Source organism: Hippoglossus hippoglossus, chromosome 15 (assembly GCF_009819705.1).
Source record: "Hippoglossus hippoglossus isolate fHipHip1 chromosome 15, fHipHip1.pri, whole genome shotgun sequence".
Lineage (NCBI taxonomy): Eukaryota > Metazoa > Chordata > Actinopteri > Pleuronectiformes > Pleuronectidae > Hippoglossus > Hippoglossus hippoglossus.
This window is the reverse complement of record NC_047165.1, coordinates 14,267,434-14,288,245: the sequence shown is the minus strand read 5'-3', so window position 1 is coordinate 14,288,245 and position 20,812 is coordinate 14,267,434. Positions and strand designations below refer to the sequence as shown.

General features: G+C 40.6%; 1 protein-coding gene across 2 annotated transcripts in view; it reads right to left on the bottom strand.

Annotated features, from left to right (window-relative positions):
- The window catches only part of psme4a (proteasome activator subunit 4a), a 28,259-nt gene that overhangs the window by 4,084 nt on the left and 3,363 nt on the right, over positions 1-20,812 (bottom strand). Inside the window, exons 4-42 of one of the 2 annotated variants that reach the window (XM_034608392.1) lie at positions 20,456-20,512; positions 18,838-18,882; positions 17,605-17,754; positions 14,070-14,133; positions 13,904-13,978; positions 13,376-13,498; positions 13,193-13,285; positions 11,548-11,813; positions 11,225-11,411; positions 11,040-11,129; positions 10,875-10,939; positions 9,594-9,744; positions 9,393-9,491; positions 9,222-9,291; positions 9,036-9,103; positions 8,697-8,912; positions 7,923-8,080; positions 7,680-7,775; positions 7,270-7,325; positions 7,111-7,167; positions 6,952-7,007; positions 6,455-6,553; positions 6,217-6,279; positions 6,044-6,139; positions 5,728-5,859; positions 5,383-5,592; positions 4,625-4,761; positions 4,224-4,283; positions 2,335-2,464; positions 2,137-2,218; positions 1,877-2,030; positions 1,669-1,738; positions 1,432-1,557; positions 1,181-1,333; positions 966-1,070; positions 770-861; positions 557-688; positions 224-432; positions 5-90 (exon numbers count right to left, since the gene is read on the bottom strand). In XM_034608392.1, coding sequence (XP_034464283.1) covers positions 5-90; positions 224-432; positions 557-688; positions 770-861; positions 966-1,070; positions 1,181-1,333; positions 1,432-1,557; positions 1,669-1,738; positions 1,877-2,030; positions 2,137-2,218; positions 2,335-2,464; positions 4,224-4,283; positions 4,625-4,761; positions 5,383-5,592; positions 5,728-5,859; positions 6,044-6,139; positions 6,217-6,279; positions 6,455-6,553; positions 6,952-7,007; positions 7,111-7,167; positions 7,270-7,325; positions 7,680-7,775; positions 7,923-8,080; positions 8,697-8,912; positions 9,036-9,103; positions 9,222-9,291; positions 9,393-9,491; positions 9,594-9,744; positions 10,875-10,939; positions 11,040-11,129; positions 11,225-11,411; positions 11,548-11,813; positions 13,193-13,285; positions 13,376-13,498; positions 13,904-13,978; positions 14,070-14,133; positions 17,605-17,754; positions 18,838-18,882; positions 20,456-20,512 — 4,378 coding nt within the window. The remainder of the gene's footprint in view (positions 1-4; positions 91-223; positions 433-556; positions 689-769; positions 862-965; positions 1,071-1,180; positions 1,334-1,431; positions 1,558-1,668; positions 1,739-1,876; positions 2,031-2,136; positions 2,219-2,334; positions 2,465-4,223; positions 4,284-4,624; positions 4,762-5,382; positions 5,593-5,727; positions 5,860-6,043; positions 6,140-6,216; positions 6,280-6,454; positions 6,554-6,951; positions 7,008-7,110; positions 7,168-7,269; positions 7,326-7,679; positions 7,776-7,922; positions 8,081-8,696; positions 8,913-9,035; positions 9,104-9,221; positions 9,292-9,392; positions 9,492-9,593; positions 9,745-10,874; positions 10,940-11,039; positions 11,130-11,224; positions 11,412-11,547; positions 11,814-13,192; positions 13,286-13,375; positions 13,499-13,903; positions 13,979-14,069; positions 14,134-17,604; positions 17,755-18,837; positions 18,883-20,455; positions 20,513-20,812) is intronic. The other variant, XM_034608393.1, reaches the window with a different exon arrangement.

Genomic DNA, 20,812 nt, shown 5'->3' with positions numbered 1-20,812 from the left:
TCACCTTGAAAAGCAGGGGAAGCAGCCGCAGCTGTTCCGGCACAGCAGTGGAGAAGGAGCGACCAGCACTTGCAATCAGCCACTTCAGCACTGCAGAAGTTTTGAAGACAGGTGTATTTTATTTTCATCTTATTTGAAATTATTTCCTGCTTAAAATAAATTCCCAATTCTAACTCGTATTATTTGTGACAGTTGAGTTAACATTGATAGGCTCTCCACCCACCTGTCTTAAGAAGCTTGATGGCTTGCGTCCTCTCATCCTGCACCCCCACCTCGTTCTCCTCCATCACGTGGTTCTGGATCTCCTCGTCGCCCTCATTTAGAGGCTTCAGCTGCAACAAAATCCGCTCGGTGAAGTCAGAGATGCGCGGAGACGTGGTCGGCTGGGTGTGCGGCAAGTTCACATCAATCATGAAGATGTACGTGAGTACGCTGGAAGGAGGCCAAACCAGAGAGCATAAGTTAAGAAACAAAAACCACAGAAATCCTTTTATAAAGTTACTGATATCAAATGATACATACGCATTCGCTCGGGGTGTAAAGGACAATAACTCACCTGCCGATTCGCTCTCGTACATTCTTGTAGACCTGTGTGAGTTTGGGCTCCAGGTATTGTAACAACCTGTGAAGGAGCTCTGGAACCCGCCACTCCTGCTGAGCCAGGCCTCCCTGCAGCACGTACAGACGGCTGGAAAGGAAAAGGACGCAAAATCATCAGAGTAAGTCAGTCACCTCAAAATCCGCTTCATGCAGCATCCTTTCTACTCACCAGGCATCCACAAAGGAGCCACCCTCGCCATTTACTGGAGACTCCATTAGCAACTCAAACAGCCAGTAAAGCTTGCGTGGGTCTCTGCTCTCCTGTAAAAGCCAGAAGAGTCATATGGAAGAAAGTATGATGGAGACATGTTTAGGAAAATGGAAGGATGAAAACAAGATGAATATAAGGGGAAAATGAGGCTTACACAGGCTGTGGCGATGCAGGTTCCCCAGTCAGCGTAAGTTTCTATTGTGATGTTTGTGAGGGCGATGCGGAGAAGTGGACACAACACCTCCCAAAGATTCTCCACCTGTAAACACAGCAGAAGTTTGCGTCCTGGTTTGTCTGTACTTATCGAGGATTGAGGGTCTAGAAGGACATTCTTCATCAGCTTGCAACAGGAGAGTTTCAAATTCATACCTTTGCGTAGCTCCAGTGCTTGCAGCCTCTGATCAGCCCGGAGATGATCTCCGCAACACAACGCTGTTTGCTCTCGTGGGTGTCTGCCACCAGGCGCTCCATGTGTGGCTGCAGCACTGGCAGAAAGGCATCGTTGAAGTTGCGGAACAATCCCTGGAAGGGCAGGAGAAGGGAAGAAGTTATTTATTTATTTTATTTGGCTGACTTTAGTGTTTTTAGTTACACATGAGAGTTTTCTGGGGAAATCTCACCTTGAACAAACAGAACCTGCGAGGGCTGAACTTGTCCTTGCCCTTACGGTCCTCAAGGGACAGAAACTCAATAAACTGGTTGATGAATACTGGGTCTGAGAAATGGTCAAAGATGATCTGCTCCCTCTGTTAAAAAGGACATGAAAACGTTTTTTACTATGTATAGTTAATATTATTTTCTATTACTGAAGGTGTCAATTTTTTCCTAGGCGGTGTGTATGATATTAATGCACAAACCTCTGTCATCTCATCTCTGGACAGATTCTGTTTGGGTTGTTCCTTCATTGGTGCATACATCATTAATTTTCTAGAGAACAAAAATGGACCAATGGTAAATAAAAACAATATTTTAAGGCAAATCATGGATATATCAAGGCAATGAAAGATAGTTATGTGAACAAATTAAGTAAGGGATGAGAAATACAGGTGTTATTGAAATGAGTACTTTGGCCAGGAGTGGTATCCCCAGTGAGTCTTTTCCACAAACACAGTCTGATCCCAGTCCTTCTGTGTGCGTGGCAGACTGCTGCTGTTATACTGGAGCCACTGGTTGTCCGCACGGTCTCCTGCTACTTCATCACTGAGCTCCTTCACTCCACCTAGCAGAGATAAGTCAAGACTTTTTAGATCTAGAATTAAAAATGAGACACAAACGCTCACGTTTATTCACAAAAACACAAGAGAAAACAAAGTTGTGATGCTTACAAAGCTCAGAGGGGCTGACAGGGACTTTCTTGTGGGGTCTCTTTATTTGTTTCATGATCCCTGCTACGGCTGATATCGCCACCTAATGGAGAAAATACGACATTTCAAACAAAATGTCTACAGGAAAGACTGGAAGGCATCCTGACACACGTTTGATAGCACTACTACTGCATGCGTCGTAAATTGTGAATGACAGACCTTGCGGACGTAGAGGGAGTCATGGTTGAGGCTTTTAACAAAGAACATTACAGCAGGTGGTGGGAGTTGGTGGTCGTCTCTCAGCAGCAATGACAAGAAGCCAATTGAAATGTGTTCAAACTTCCAAGGCCTAGAACAATAAACAAAGCAGGTGTTACAGATGATAATATACAGTGCCTTGCATAAGTATTCACCCCCTTTGGACTTTTCTACATTTTGTCATGGTATAACCACAGATTAAAATTTATTTCATCGTGAGTTTATGTAATGGACCAACACAAAATAGTGCATCATTTGGAAGTGGGGGGAAATATTACATGGATTTCACAATTATTTACAAATAAAAATCTGAAAAGTGTTGAGTGCATATGTATTCACCCCCTTTACTGTGAAACCCCTAACAAAGATCTGGTGCGACCAATTGCATTCACAAGTCACATTTGCAAGTCACATAATTAGTAAATAGGGTCCACCTGTCTGCAATTTAATCTCAGTATAAATACACCTGTTCTGTGACAGACTCAGAGTTTGTTGGAGATCATTACTGAACAAACAGCATCATGAAGACCAAGGAGCTCACCAAACAGGTCAGGGATAAAGTTGTGGAGAAATATGAAGCAGGGTTAGGTTATAAAAAAATATCCAGAGCTTTGAACATCTCTCTGAGCACCATAAAATCCATCATAAGAAAATGGAAAGAATATAGCACAACCGCAAACCTACCAAGAGGAGGCCGTCCACCCAAACTGAAGAGTCGGACAAGGAGAAAATTAATCAGAGAAGCAACCAGGAGGCCCATGGTTACTCTGGAGGAGTTGCAGAGATCCACAGCTGAGGTGGGAGAATCTGTCCACAGGACAACTATTAGTCGTCTACTCCACAAATCTGGCCTTTATGGAAGAGTGGCAAGAAGAAAGCCATTGTTGAAAGGGATCCATAAAAAATCCCGTTTGGAGTTTGCCAGAAGCCATGTGGGAGACACAGCAAACATGTGGAAGAAGGTGCTCTGGTCAGATGAGACCAAAATTGAACTTTTTGGCCTCAATGCAAAACGCTATGTGTGGCGAAAACCCAACACTGCCCATCACCCTGAGCACACCATCCCAACAGTGAAATATGGTGGTGGTAGCATCATGCTGTGGGGATGCTTCTCTTCAGCAGGTACAGGGAAACTGGTCAGAATAGAGGGAAAGATGGATGGAGCCAAATACAGGGAAATCCTTGAAGAAAATCTGATGCAGTCTGCAAAAGACTTGAGACTGGGGCGGAGGTTCATCTTCCAGCAGGACAATGACCCTAAACATACAGCCAGAGCTACAAAGGAATGGTTTGGATTAAAGAATGTTAATGTCTTAAAATGGCCCAGTCAAAGCCCAGACCTCAATCCAATAGAGAATCTATGGCAAGACTTGAAGATTGCGGTTCACAGACGGTCTCCATCCAATCTGACTGAGCTTCATCTTTTTTGCCAAGAAGAATGGACAAACCTTTCCATCTCTAGATGTGCAAAGCTGGTAGAGACATACCCCAAAAGACTTGCAGCTGTAATTGCAGCGAAAGGGGGTTCTACCAAGTATTGACACAGGGGGGTGAATACTTATGCACCCAACAGATGTCAACTTTTTTGTTCTCATTATTGTTTGTGTCACAATAAAATTTATTTTGCACCTCCAAAGTACTATGCATGTTTTGTTGATCAAACGGGAAAAAGTTTATTTAAGTCTATTTGAATTCCAGTTAGTAACAGTACATAATGGGAAAAAGTCCAAGGGGGGTGAATACTTATGCAAGGCACTGTATATATACACATACATACATATGGATGTACGTGTATATACGTGCATAAACATGTACAAACGTCATTTGATGACAACAATTAATAAACTTACATGTTGCTGTTGCTGTTGCTGAGGCAGTCCAGCAGATCACCAATGAGGTGTTTGTATTTCCTTCAAAAAAGGTAAGATTATTATTTCATATTTTTGTAACATTTATATGACAACAATTCTATTGTTGATGCTTTATTGGCATCAAATATCAAGAGTAGGAGTATTTATCTTGCTCACATTACACTTGCAGAGTAAACACATCATCTTGACTTGGCTATGTTGACATTTTGAAGTGTTTTATGCATAATGTTGAAAAATAATATTAACGAGAGACTCAATGTTACATGATTTCAGGTAAAGCCTTCAAAGTAGTTGTTCAAAAGGATGAATTAGTATTCAAGTGATCTTTTTGGTCTTCGGTGAGGTGATGAGTCTTTGTTTTGTTGCTGGTGTGAACTTACTCAACAGACTCAGAGTTCTTGAGTTCCTGCCTCTTTACACCCTCTGCCGTTTCTTCCTCTGAAGGGACGGGGTCCTCGGGAAGAGGATTTCCAGCGATCATAATTTGTTTGGCCACAACACAGCTCTCAGCAGGGATCTAAAGCAATGGGAAAGATTAAATATACATATCAGAACTGATTGTAGGAGGAAACCTAAAGCAAGCATCATTGGGAGAGAGTTATTGTTACAATAATAGGACAAGATGTTCAGGACTCCTCCACCAAGTCACTGTACAAACTGATGTGGTTTTCAAACAAATAACTTAACTGAAAAGACAATAAGCACTGGGCATTACCCAATAAACATTTATAAACTCATTTATAGGCTGTATTTTTGTTAACACTATGATGTATTATTGTTTATTATAAATTGTGATTATGTTTTTTATCATTGACATATTTTTATTAAATGTGTCCTTTACAGATATGTTAATTGTCCCTTTGTAATATTGAATAATGTTTCTTTAACTCTTTTAGATACAATTTGTATTTGTGAGGTTTATAGTGTCAGTGTCAGCCAAACCTTTCCCATAGTACTCGTAAAAATCTTACAGCAGAGAGATGAAGTGCTATTATGAAATTAATGCAACACCTATATGATTAATTATTGAGTCATTATTGAGATTGAGATATCGTACATCAAATCTTATGACGGCAGATATCACTATCGTCTTGATTGTATGATCGATTTGTGTATTTGTTTTGTGTGTTATTCTCACAGAAAAGTCCATGCCGATAGTCTCATACTGCCGATGGATTTTGTCTGCAAGGTCGTCAAAGAGCCGCACAATGGAGGGCTTCTCCAGAGACATGGCTGTGCTAAGGCCAGAGCGCACGATGGCGGGCCACGTCAGCGTAATGCATTCCCAGTCGTGCAGGTTGGCCAGGCACACCCCGCTGTGATTCCCCAGAAGACAGTACAAGGCACCCTGGAGACAAACAAAGGAAATATGAGAAAATTAGAAATGTAAATTCCTTATTATGAAAATGTGAATCCTTATTTGAGTGGTATTTTTTTTTCTTTTTTTTTTTTAAAATGGTACAGAGTGAGGGTACTGTCATACTTTGAACTGTTGCTGTGTTACACTGCTGTTGTCCGGGTTGAGAAACTCAAGGACGTGGGGGATTTGATCTCTGCAGCAGAAGTTATAGGTTCCGAGTGCAGTGAACAAGACGTTCTGAGCTCTGCTGCGAACCTGGAAGCAAATAAAACATCTTTGTTCAGGTGAAAGTCAAATAGTCTGTTTAATCTATAATGTGTAACAAATAATCTGGGATTATATGTAAAAGAAATGCACAGAAAGCAAATGAATAAATAAATAGGGTAGACACACTGACAATGCCTTGATAAGATGTAGAGAGATGTCCTGAAGAACTCACCTGACTGTAGGTGCTTGTGGAAAGCCTCAACAGATCTCTCATCAGCTCCTGGTGGATGCTCCTGTACTGACATCCTTCCACAGTCAGCTTTCTCAGCTGAAATAAAAAATACAGAGTTAAAACAGTGAAATACATTGATATCCAACAATATAACTTATCTATTAAGGACTTACCTCATGCTGGAGCATGACTCTGTCTATTAGCAGAGCTCTGATGTGCTGCTTTCTGCCGTGAAGCTGCAAATACAAAAAGCATTACACTTTCTGTTGTCGGTCAGTTTAAACATAAGTTGTAACATCAGCATCATTGATGTGCATTATCTGAGCCTTGAGGGAGACACTGAACGGTTTTGGAATCCCTCTGAAAAAACTCAAATATAACAACAGTACAATGAAATGACAGATTTCTCACTCTGTTTTCCATTGATTTCTTCACAAGGTTGAAGCTCTTCCAGCGGGAGTCAAACTCGTGTTTGTGAGAACCTTTGAAGTGCAACAGGTCACTGATAATCTGAAAGGCAACAGACAAAAATACTTAATCATCTTAGGTGATAGGATCAATACATCATCGAATGGCAATTGGATAAGACTAAGACTTGAGTTATTCAAGAAACCAGATGTGAGTCCAATAAAATCAGTTATAGACTGTGGCTGCACAACTTCCCACAGCACAGAACATATACACAGCTCTCTACTGTGGCTTTCCAAATAGTATCATGTGAGTGTAGGTTTTGCTTAAAGGATTTGTAATACACTGGTATAAATCAGCAAATGCGGGTTAAACTTGTGATAAACAGTAACAGTTTTTCTTCTGAATTTTCTGAATCCTGATATTATGCTGCATTTTATTCAACACAAACGAATAAGTGGATTAGAAGTATACAGGTCATTAGTTTACTGCTTGCCCACCTTGATGATGGAGAAAAGTGACTTGGTGTCATCCTCAGAGTGCTCCAGGATGTATTCTGAAAGAAGAGGTAAAGACAGTTAAAGTTGTTTTTGTGAATGAGGCTTAAATAGAGATCACAAGACTGAGACAGTCAAGTGTATAAATGAGCTAACACTTACTCAGCAGCAGTCTCATTACACTACAGATAGCATCTCTGTAGTTCTCTCTGGATGCATCTGCAGGTGGAGATAATATTACAGTGTAAGATTATACAACAAAAAACACTCATTTCTCAGATCTATTGTGAGCAAAACGTTTATCATCCCACATATACGTACCATACTCAATTCCTGTGTAGAGGACGGTCTCATCTAGATTCACCATGCTGTGGACCCTGGAGAGAAAAAAGCAGGTTTGAAACCAGTTTAACTTCTGAACATCTGAATTTAAGTCTGAAAACAAATGTTGTGGACATACAAAGCAATGATAATACAGTTACATCATTTAAAAGTGAGACATTTGTTTTCTTGTTTTAATTCAAATGTGCAAATCCATTGGAGTTCAAGCTATGTGGGTGTTTCTACAGAGTATACTTTATTATTAAATGTGAAATTCACATTTGGTCTCCGTAAAACTCAGCATAACCACTGAGTATTTTCTCTAACGGTCACATTAACTAACTTATGTTAACCCTCACTGCCTTTATCTGGTCAGGACATAGTGTGTTAATGTGAATGCAGCTGCTCACAGTTCAGGGATGGGCTCTCCTTTCAGTGGAGGCATCAGAGTCCCAGCACCCAGCATGCAGTGCTGAACAATTGTCAGACTTTGTAGAACATCATCTCTGAAAATCACAAAACAAACAACTATCAAATATACAGAATAAATACATTACAGAGCCAAACAAAAGTCTAAAGCTTGTGGCATCATTGAGAATCAAAAAACATATTTCTGAAAAAACTCAGAGCAGCAGTCAATTGTTCCTCCTTACCTGCTCACGTCCTTTTCACCCTGTGCAAATCTCTGAAGGCGCTGAAGTTCCGGCTGGAGGATCAGGTCCAGTAAATAAAAAGCAAAAGATGTCTCCTCAACACTGGGCACGTGCCACCGGATGTCCAAATTCCACAGATCCCCAGGCCGACCCCAGTCCTACATGGGATAAAAAAACAAAACAATGGACAAAACTTTATTAAGATTATTGAGTTTTGTAGAAACAAATTGGCTTACCTGACACAACTTGACAGATGATATCCACGATAAATGTGTCAGTAAAAACCGATCTGGTTCAGGTCACATTTGTATGTGGACATATACCCAATAGGAACGGAACATCTGACCATTCAGATGGTAAGAAGAAAAAAGCATGGGCATTTCCAGTACTTACTGATAAGCATTCACATATTACTGTTTATTGGTTTTTACTAAAAGTTATTCAAATTAATCATTCTTTACAAAACTGGCTTTCTATTGACAACTGTCTATTTGAGTGTCTACTGGCTGAATGAGAGGGAATGAGTTCTAAAGTGGCTAGCCATACACTCCATCATTTAATTGAAAAGATATAAATATACGCATACAACATCAATTACAGAGCACTTAAAGACCGACGTTACCCATAATAGATTTCCAGGGGCCTGCACTACAGCTGGAAACCGAGGAAACCACAACTGAGATCCTCATCTCATTATCAAGGAAGTCACTTAGTTTCTTTCGTACTTAAACTTCACTACAATTAAATAATCAATCAATCAATCAATATTTGTACCTTGATGGGGAGGTAGTCCTTGATTGGTTGGTGGAAGCCTCCTGGCATGCTGCAGTACTCTGTGGGGTAGATGAGGACAGTAGATCGAAGGATGTGGTGAAGCAGGTTGCAGGCCAGAGTGTAGCCCTGCTTACATTTGAGGTGCAGTGTCAACTGCAAAATCTGGACCAGGTCAGACCGATAGGGCAGGATCTTGTCACCGTCCACACGGGACACCTATATGGCATAAGGCAAGAAGGGGAAGACATATTGTTTCAATACAGAATTCTAGATGGGAGGTATTGGCAAATATAGAAACGTAAAAGTTAGGGTTAGTTCATCATGAGTAGTCTAAATCACCTCAGACAGAAGCTGGAGATTCCACAACAACTCCTTGTCAAGCTCCTCCTCATTCAACACTTCCTCGTCTGTAATACGTAAACATTTCCGTCAGGCAAATGACAAAAACTCAGAAGAAAACAAAAGTCATCCAAATCGAAAACCTCTTCTTATAGAAATGCTTATTCTTGTGTGGCGATCACTTACTGACAGCGATTTGGTTTATGGCATTGCAGCAGTGTGGCACAAACATCTTGAGAGACTCTGCAGGGTTACACTGAAGACAGAAACACAGCAAGGATGAAGATAGTAAACAAATACGCTACAAGTCGTTGATGCTTGGGGTCTAGATGAAAAGTCTGAGTGGACAAGACTGACCTTTGATGCAGCTCTGCACATGTCAGCCACCATTCTCCCAGCTACACGTGTCTCAAAGATGTTGGTGGTTGCAAAGTTGAACACTTTTACCAGAGCCACCTGTTAAAATAACGTGACAAATGTGTAAATGTGTATCCATAGACGTATGAATGAGAGAATGAACATGTGAAATGAGATAAGGGCGTGAAGCTGAATCTTAACCTTGAAGATGTCCAAAGAACACTGAGTGAGGATGGTACTAAAGGTGGAGGACAGGCCGAGTTCTACTAGACTCTCCAAGTGAGTCATTTTCTCCGTTTCTGTTTCCTCTCGAGTTTGTTCCAGAGTGCTGCTGTCGATCAGGGCAAAACATCTGGACAGATACAAAAAACAAGTTACCAAAAACAAGAAATAAGATATTAAGATTTTCTTAAATTCAAATATCAAATAGAGAAACTTAAGTTTTTACAGCTTGATCAATATATAAATCTATTTCTATGCTATGAAACAATATGTAAAATGCTGTAACTCATCCAAATCCATTCATTTCCCAACTATGTACGTAAGTCAAGAACAACTTATATCCATGTGTGTTCTAAAAAACAGCTCCACCGAGTGACACTTTTGCTGTCTACTGACTCTTTAACAAAACATATCAGAGTTTTTATTGCGTTTGTTATTTTGAATCATACAGATGTAAGTTCCCCTTGATCACGAATTTTAAGTGTGAAAACCACAGGATGCAAAAGAAATGTTCTAATCTTGTCTGCTTGGGCTCATGGGGGTTGATTAGAAGCTGATTACATTTCTGTGCATTTTGCATTAGTTCACAATGTTAATTGCGATTAACCAGTTATCCCAGTCCTTGAACACACACACAGAACTTTCTGACAGACCTACCGATATGGTTGAGCCCACTAGAATTTGTCCTAGTGTTCCCAATTACTAATACACAACTGCATGAATAAACTGTCTGATCTTTGTGTTTATAAAAGGCCGACGCCGTGGTGCCTTTTTAGAGTGGCCGCATTTTTACACTGTGATGTCACAGGGATTTCCACAAGGATATGGAGCCAGTCAGTGGGAAAAACACAATACATTTAAGTATTATGATTTAGCCGCGAGGATAGCACTGATGTTTAACCAGCAGCCAGCACTTATGGAAAGCTTTGCAGTATCTTCCTATAAGCTTTTATGTAAAAAAAAGACAGCAGCATCTGAGAAGAAGACAGAATGTAGCTACACACCCTTAGCCTACATGTACACTGTACAGTTTCATACAGCTGCTGGGCTCACTTACTCTGGCCCCTTCACACCTCCTCCCCTCAGACCAACGTGTACACTGATCTCAAACATGGCCTCTGTGGAATTTAATTGATTCATAGTGACTGAGAACTTTAATCCCTGTCATTGGGTTCACAACTGCGTTACTGAAAGCAACTGCTGCAGATGAGTGAGGGGTCTCTTGATGCAGACAGTGTTTTTCATCATAACTCCACGTACCTGTCCATGAAGAGAAGCACAAAGTCTTCAAACTCAGCTGAGGCCGAGCACATCTCTCTTTCCACCTGAAAATCATGAGGAAGAAAAAAAAAAAAGAAGCTATATGCACAGATCATCAAATACCACACTAGTTATGAGAAGGGGAGAAAAATAGCATCTGATCACCTCTGTTAAGTCGGTTCTTTCATGTAGGGCAGATGAACAGTCCACCAAAGGCACAAGAGTCACAAATGTAGCAATAAACTGGAATGTGATCTGTGGGGATATGAATAATGTTAATGTCTGATGCACAAATTTTAACCATTTTATCGTCACCAAAAATACAGTGGGGATCGAAGAGTGGAGCGCACCATGCACTTGCTGAAATCATTTGGGTCGACGCCAGGCAGAGCCCTCATGAGCAGGGGCAGCATGTGAGTGGGCCCCTCAGGAAAGCGCTGCCCACCTGACACCAGGCTCCGTGCCACACCAATCATGCAGCTCAGAGTGGCCGTCAGCTGGTGGGGCTCTGTTAGAGTCTCCAGAGCTGGGTATGTTCTATAGCAGAAACAGGGAACAATCAGCCATTGTCTTAACTTCAAAATGTGCTTCTCTCAACTAAAGCAGAAAACTAGCAACAGAGCTCCAGATTCTTTAGAAGCAGAACTTTGAAGAAGCTTCAGTGCAGACTTACCTCTCCAGCACAGGAGGAATGACTAGCTCAGGCCTCATTAGAGCCAGGTTTTGCAGGGCCTGGGCTGCATCAAGGCTGCCCGTCTTGCTGAACATGGCCAGCAGAACCGGCTGCATCATGCTCTCCACAAAGTTTGTGATATCCTCCTCTGTGAGCTTGTGGCTCTCTGGTATCGGTGTTAACCACGAGGGCTTTCTGTAGCGCTCTCTGTGCAGCCGCCGTACTACGCTGGCCGGGAGACGCTGGAGCAGTTTCATGAGCTTCATCTGCACATGAGGGCAGAGGGACAGAGCGACAGATACATGACAAGGGGGTGACAGACAGGTGGACAGTGTACGTCCATTTAGTCTGGACAAATGGAGATGTGGAGGTTGTCGTATGGCGAATATGTGGAGACACACATGACATAAACATAAGACCACAAACCAGTTCACTGTGAATACAGCTTTGTCTGCTTGTATGAACATGTATGTGCAAATCACCTCAGTACAGTCAATCTCTTGATTGACATTAAATCAGACAAAGAACACTCATTTTGTGAAAGCGACTAAATTAATATGGAAACCAATAATCTGACTATTGACCTTATTCTGAATAAGACATTTTGTTTATGGTGTTTACATGATTTGCTAATAGAATATTCCATTCATATTCCCTTTTACATGGTACACAACATAGTCTGATTATGACTTGCATCAAAATTTAATCCTTCAACTTGTTTACTTTGAAACCCAGGGCATGTGTAATTAAGCAGTTGGTAATATTGTATGTTGATATCACAAAATGCTGTGAAAACTCCAACATATAGGTTTTATTGTGATTAAGACGTATACATGCCTACATAATGCAACTAAAGTCAGAATACTCCACATGTCTTCATTTAATTTTTGCTTATCAATAATATGGCATGAGCCTTCTTGTTTACCCACAGTACATTGGGACATAACCACAGTAGCACTATTTACCCTCAGTCGATTGCAAAACATTGTTTACATGTAACAAAAACTGGATGATGACCATCTCACATGTTTTGAAGCAACAGCTGAGAATACACACAACTCCATCCCCCCTGCCAAAAATAAAGGTTTGTGCATGTGGTATTACAGATCTAGTACATGAGGTTCCTCAAAGCAGAAAGGCATGTGGCTTGGTTCCCAGTGACCTTTTTAGTGTCACAGCCTCCTCACTCACATGACACTTTTGAACTACATACTGATGTTAACCCAGACAGCCAACGAGATACAGGAAGCTTCCAAGAAAAACGATGACAAGTCACTACGCCCTCGGTCATTGTTAAATGCTGCTGCCATGTGTACTGTTAAACCACATTAACACGATGCTGGAATTATAGTTGGAACAATCTGGGTGAATGATGTACTGGGGTCTATCTTTTTTAATTTTAGCTGTTAATGATAATTCTCATGTTCCTCACACTCAAATGTTTTTTCTACAGAAAGTTTATATTTTTTAATATTTATATACGAAAGAAAATCAGACGCTACACCCACTGATCATGAAATAAAATTGTTGACGCTTTCTTTGAATTGAACTCCAGAGAATCAAATTCACAATGAACCGATGAAGCAGTTTACACAGTACGTTTTTCATTTCAACAGTCACCTATCTGAAGTAGAAAGTGACTCACCAACCAGCGACCATGGTTTGATGGGTGGAAGAAGGATGTTATACTGTTGAAAAGGCCACTGAGCTGTGCTTGGGTCTGCTTGCTGGGTCCTCCCTGAAAATGACACAACAGACTTTACTTAAACAAACTTTCCAAAGTTTTTTGAAATTATTTACAAACATGTAAAATGAAAAATGAACTAACTAGGAGGGATGAGACCCAAAGCACCACATGGCCGATGTCGTAGGCATTAGTGACATATCGTGAAACCATCATCTGACTGGTTCCCACAGGGAGATTCAAACTCCTCAAAATTCTTGTGAAAATCTAGAGAAAAAAAAAAAGGGGGGAAAGTTATATTCAATGTCTTAATACTAGATTATTTTTAAACAGTTCACAAGCACATGACATTTAATTGCTTAACAGGTAGAAGATCCTATTTATGTTTATCTGTAACACATAATGGTGTTGACAAAGAGCAAAGATCTAAACAGTCACAAACATGATGCAAGTCACTGCCGCATTACTGACCCTGAGCAAGTTTATCAAGGAAACATGATACTTTGTTTCTCTGACAGGCAGCCATCATCATGAAATACACACCAAGAGCCGAAATCACGAAGGTTAAGCCCCACATGAGAGCATGTGCTGCAAACCTCAAAACAAGCAAGTATGAAATTGTGTCATATGTACTGGAGAGTGGGGGGTTTCAGTAAAAGGAGGGCAACAAACCTTAGGGATATAAGGGTCCCAGTCAATGTAGCCAATGTTGTCATAAGCCAAGCGGGCAAACAGACTGACCAGATGCTGCAAAGAAGTAGGACAACATGTCACACAGTGAACACAGCACTGGGAAGTGTACTTCGAAATATGAACAAACATTCTTTGATCTACTCACCACTTCCCAGCTTGGGAGATTTTGCACAGAAACCCATAAACTGATCATTTCATCAAACCACAACCTGTCAACGAATGATATGGTTAGAAAAGCAGACGACAAGCTTACTAAATAGATACAGTACATGTTTCAATTCACAGACATCAGGGGTGGGAATTTTTTTATTTATTTTTTTATCATCAACACTGTTCACTGGGCTTAAGTACGTTTTATTACAAAAACATAATTTGTAATAATTCCTTGGCTATACAGAGTTATATATTTGGTCTATATTTGTCTATGGGCAAGTATATTAATGTCCATGTTTACTCTAAAGCAGTGGTCACCAACCTTTTCGAGCACAAGATCACTTTTTAATTCCAAACGTAAGCCGAGATCTACCACCCTGATATCTTCCAAAAAACCCACTTAGGAGGGTCATATTGATTATTTTTTGCAATTTCTGTTAAAGGCTGAATGTACAAGTAATAAATATACACAAAGAAGGGCAGTTGTGCAACTTTTTCTATTCAATGCACAATATTCTAATTAATATCAATTCATATTTACAATCCACAATATGTAGCTTCTCAGTTCCACATCATGTTCTGCAGAGGAGCTGCTACTGCAGCACAACGTTTTTACATATAGGCTTTGATTTGAATATGGCCACAAATATGATTATTGCCTTGTATGAAAGAAGTCCCTTGTACTCAAATAAATACCAGTACTACACAGTATGATGCAGTGCATTTTCGCTCCTGCAAATATTTCACAATAAAAAAACCTTTTTAAACAAGGGAATGGATTCCATTAACAGAAACGCTGGAGTGCTTTTATTGTGAAAAGGCATACAGAAAGTGTTGCAACCATTTGTTTGTGACATAAATTCATCAGATAAACATTAAAACTCAGGTAAGATCACTTTCTCTGTTTATTCTGCTGTGAACCACAATGTTTATCTGTTTATGACACAAATGTATTTACAACACTTTCTGAACCCGTTTCAAAGTAAAAGCACTCCAGCGTTTCACTTTCGGAAATCCACTCATTTGTTCCAACGGGACTTTGATTGTTATCGACAGACCGAAAGATGCGCATCTTCATACCGTTCAGTCCTGACATTTTGTTTAGTACATAAACCAACTTGTTCTTGAATGAAATGCAGTAAATAAACCTGCAGCTCCACCGCCAGTAGCGGACACACAGTGCGTGTGAAAAACAGACAACCGACACACAGCTGATCTGCGGCGCGACAACAGCCAGTGAGTTGGGGGATCGACAGCGAAGACTGGGAGATCGAACGGTAGATCGCGATCGACGGGTTGGCGACCACTGCTCTAAAGTAGGCACGGGTCGTGTCCAGCATTACCGCTGCTAACTGCCTCTCATCATTTGTCAAGTTACATTGGCTTTAAGATCTCAAAAGTACAGTAAAGTCATCGTCATGATCACTTGCTTTGTTGCTCTGATCAAAGTTTATGTTATAAAAAAAAACAAGAGTGGCTCTGAAAGTATGTGTTTGGTCAACAATCAGCAACACTTCTAAAGCATTAGGTATGATGTGACATTTAACAGAAGCTCTGGCAGTGTTAAGGGCCCTCACTCGCCACATATTTATACTGTGGTGTAACGGTGTGGGAGAACACGAAAGCCAGACAATTATGGTAATAAGATTATGTAATGATGATTTTGAAGTGGTACATGTAGTGTGATTCAGTTAAGAAATCAATGTGTGTTAGGGACTGGTTTGCGTCAGGACCCTTTTTTATATATATATATACACACACTACCGTTCAAAAGTTTGGGGTCACCCAGACAATTTCGTGTTTTCCATGAAAACTCACACTTTTATTTATCAAATGAGTTGTAAAATGAATAGAAAATATAGTCAAGACATTGACAAGGTTAGAAATAATGATTTTTATTTGAAATATTAATTTTGTTCTTCAAACTTTGCTTTTGTCAAAGAATGCTCCATTTGCAGCAATTACAGCACTGCAGACCTTTGGCATTCTAGCTGTTAATTTGTTGAGGTAATCTGTAGAAATGTCACCCCACACTTCCTGAAGCACCTCCCACAAGTTGGATTGGCTTGATGGGCACTTCTTGCGTACCATACGGTCAAGCTGCTCCCACAACAGCTCAATGGGGTTGAGATCTGGTGACTGCGCTGGCCACTCCATTACAGACAGCATACCAGCTGCCTGCTTCTTCCCTAAATAGTTCTTGCATAATTTGGAGGTGTGCTTTGGGTCATTGTGCTGTTGTAGGAGGAAATTGGCTCCAATCAAGCGCTGTCCACAGGGTATGGCATGGCGTTGCAAAAGGGAGTGATAGCCTTCCTTATTTAAAATCCCTTTTACCTTGTACAAATCTCCCACTTTACCAGCACCAAAGCAGCCCCAGACCATCACATTACCTCCACCATGCTTGACAGATGGCGTCAGGCACTCTTCCAGCATCTTTTCACCTGTTCTGCGTCTCACAAATGTTCTTCTGTGTGATCCAAACACCTCAAACTTTGATTCGTCTGTCCATAACACTTTTTTCCAATCTTCCTCTGTCCAATGTCTGTGTTCTTTTGCCCATATCAATCTTTTCTTTTTATTGGCCAGTCTCAGATATGGCTTTTTCTTTGCCACTCTGCCTAGAAGGCCAGCATCCCGGAGTCGCCTCTTCACTGTAGACGTTGACACTGGCGTTTTGCGGGTACCATTTAAAGAAGCTGCCAGTTGAGGACCTGTGAGGCGTCTATTTCTCAAACTAGAGACTCTAATATACTTGTCTTCTTGCTGAGTTGTGCACCGGGGCCTCCCACTTCTCTTTCTACTCTGGTTACAGCCCGTTTGTGCTGTTCTCTGAAGGGAGTAGTACACACCGTTGTAGGAAATTTTCAGTTTCTTCGCAATTTCTCGCATGGAATAGCCTTCATTTCTAAGAACAAGAATAGACTGGCGAGTTTCACATGAAAGTTCTCTTTTTCTGGCCATTTTGAGAGTATAATCGAACCCACAAATGTGATGCTCCAGATACTCAACTAGCTCAAAGGAAGGCCAGTTTTATAGCTTCTCTCACCAGCAAAACAGTTTTCAGCTGTGCTAACATAATTGCACAAGGGTTTTCAAGGGTTTTCTAATCATCCATTAGTCTTCTAAGGCGATTAGCAAACACGATGTACCATTAGAACACTGGAGTGATAGTTGCTGGAAATGGGCCTCTATACACCTATGTAGATATTTCATTAAAAACCAGACGTTTCCACCTAGAATAGTCATTTACCACATTAACAATGTATAGAGTGTATTTCTGATTAATTTAATGTTATCTTCATTGAAAAAAACTGTGCTTTTCTTTGAAAAATAAGGAAATTTCTAAGTGACCCCAAACTTTTGAACGGTAGTGTATATATATATATATATATATATATATATATATATATATATATGACGGACTCATTAAGCCCTTCTCATTAATGACATATTTTATATATCTCCAGACTGGAGTACTGGCTTGGATCTCAATCAGACGTAAGAGTGGATGATAGGTTTCTTACTTGAACCCCTTGTCATGCTGCTCTGGCGGCAAGGTCGTGGGTAGGAAGAGCTCAAAGTAGCTGATCGCTCTTTGCATGGTGACATCAAACGGACAAAGGAGTGGTCTCCACTCATCCAGCATCTCCTGAGTGGCAGACTCTGGAAAGTATCTGCATGAACAAAGAGAGGGAATTACATTTTTTTATTTTTTTTATTTAACCAATGGCATGTAAGGAAAGAAGGTTATTAATATCATTCACCAGCTTATGAATGGATATATATGGACACTCGAGGCATCTCAACCAGCAGAGCAGCTTAGAGAGTGCTAAGAAAATGGACAAGCCTCTTAGGTCACATACAAATCACATTCTCACACCTCAGAACACATTCAGATGATCGAGACTAGTGACAACACTCACTGTGAGACTTTAAGAAAAACCTAAGTTACACTCATGTACCGTAAATAGGTGTTAAGACCTTGAATGATGGCTTTAGAGCAACAGTTTCCATTCTTCAAGACAGACAACTGAAATACAGATGAACCAGCAGCTTCTGAAAATTAAATGCTGAGTGAAATGTTCCACAAACAGGAGATTATAAGTCGATAACCAGGCACATTTTTAGCTGTTTGGGTAAATCCTGTGGTTCCACTATGCCCATGGTCCCACGGGGGGATTTTCACGGTTCATTACGTTCTTGTGTAAACCCTGCAGGCTATATCAGGTCACCTAGCCTCCTCAGCAATTCCACATCCACTGGAGGCCTCGATAAAACTGTTACTTCGACTTCCTCCTGCCTCGTTGCTGATCCACAAATCACTCTCCCTTCTTGCCGTAACAGGAAACTCTCGCATAAGACAGAATTAGATGAGATAATAGGATTATCTGCCTAAGTGCAAAGAGAGGGGACGAGTCCGAGTGCTGGCCAAATATATCTGCATGCACCACAAGGGTGAGCAAAATCAGGGACCTGCTGGTGACAGCGGAGCATTGGAATGATAAAGCATAACATTAGCCTTGTTCACCCACTACAGCATCCAACATTTAAACAGAGGGTTTTCCTTCGTGTCGGTTTAGCTTTATGTGACTGTGATTTTCCATGAATCCTTCTTCATGTCAGTAAATCAAGTTAGCAGAGGCAATATTTATAATATAAATGAAATGTCTGACTGATATACTTCTAATTCTAAGCATAAATGTAAAGATAAGACATTGCGAGGGATTCAAAGACAATAAATTTGAAGATGTACTTACTGACGGGAGCTTTTCACAAGTGTTTTCAACACATTTTCCACAGAGCTGGAATAAAAGAAAACAAAAACAATGTCATGAACGTGTCCAAACAGTGGATATATACTGATGTTAGAGTGACAGTTAAACAGCCCTCACACCAATGCAACTTGACTTTGATTGCATGCACACAAAAACTTCTTTACACACCTGACTGGTAAACAGTGGAAAAGCAAACTTTAATGTAGTGAGGACATTGTAATAAAACTCTATTAACAGCTTATAATCTGTTTTCTGATAATGGTGACTGATGTCAACGTGGTTGACCTTCCTGGATGACCTCATGCTAATATACAGATTTATATAACATTACTAGTTTGTCTAATTCTTCCTCCAATGACATTCCACTTAAAACTGAACCACAGCTATGACAGTGGTGGTTTCGGGTTTACTTCTTATGATAAAATGTCTAACACATAACAAACTCCTGAAATGTTTCACAACACATACAGACTGCAAACGCAAGACTATGGTGACATAAAGCTTGAGACCAATATAACCACAGCTTTTGAGCTCTGACTCACAATCCCACCTCTCTGCTCGCATGCAAACTCAAGCCATGCCTTGTTGGAAATGCCCTGCCAATCCCACTCAACAACAACTGGTTATATAGCTCCACATCATTCAAGTCTTTTTGTAGCCAACACACTCCACATTTATTACTCCAACAATGTATGAATCACGGGTGACACTCTGCAAGATAATATGCAGCTAAATATAACAACATACATATAAATGCAGTTTTACTCCGATGTTTCAACAGGAAGCCCACAACACACAGGCCACAGACCAAGGTCAAACTCATGCACAGCAAAATCTAGCAACAACAACAAGAGCTAGTCAAACCCGAGTGTCCCTTAACAAACTGCTCAGGGACTCGGGAAGAAGGAACCCCAGACAACACTCTATGACCTTTGTATCTGCATTGAAGTGAACCCTCACGTTCACCTAAACACATTCCGGGAGGGGAGGTAACGTGACAGGAGACAGCCCTCCTCCGTGACTCCTGAAAACGCTGTGTAGCGGTGCAGGGGTATTTAAAATCAGCACGAGCAAAGAGGAGGAATATGTAACAGCAAACATTCCCCTGAACATGAGCCAAACAGATTATAGTTGAGAGATAATTAATGTAAATGCTAATGCCACTGCTAAGCTTGTGGAGTAATGAATGTTACATAATGTTTTATAAATATCATGAACTGTATCATCTGCTAACATGGTCGTCAAGATTTGTTTTCCTATATTGCTGCCATGTAATCCACTATAGCTGAAATACAGGGAAATACACCATGAAAGATTAGAATACCCCTGAAAAATATGAAAGAAACTACACTGTGTGTATTATCACTCGCTCATATTTAACATGGGGGGTAGGAGAAGGGTAGAAACTCTGTTAGCTGCAGTGCGACAGTCTCCAGTATGAGTGAAATGTTAACATTGCTTCAGTCTCCATTTTTTCTTCTGTCACAAGCTGCGTATGGGGTGTCCAGTTTTTGTTTTTCACATGCAATGTAAAAAGAAAAAGAAAGTGCCTCAAACGATGAATTCAAAGTAAAAACACAAAGAGAAGTATTGTCCTTACCACCTCTGAACCAATTTTAGAATTATGTGTTTAGAGGATGAACGAGGCCGTGGGGAACTGAATGTGAAAGGAGACAAAGGCATAAAGAACACATTCAGCATGTGACAAAGTGCCAATCACCCAAAAAATCAAACATATGATGCATCAACTTATACAATTAATTAAGTTGTCAGACTTTTGTGTGCATTGTGGTGATTCTCTGACAGAAACGAGTCATCAATCAGCCAAAGCAGCTTGATTTCATCCTCTGTAAAATAAACAAGATGTGCTAACCAGGCATTTTTGTGATGAACATACAATGTTCCCATAGCACCATATTAGAGCACCTCGCACTGCTTGCTAAGACCATCGTAGGGA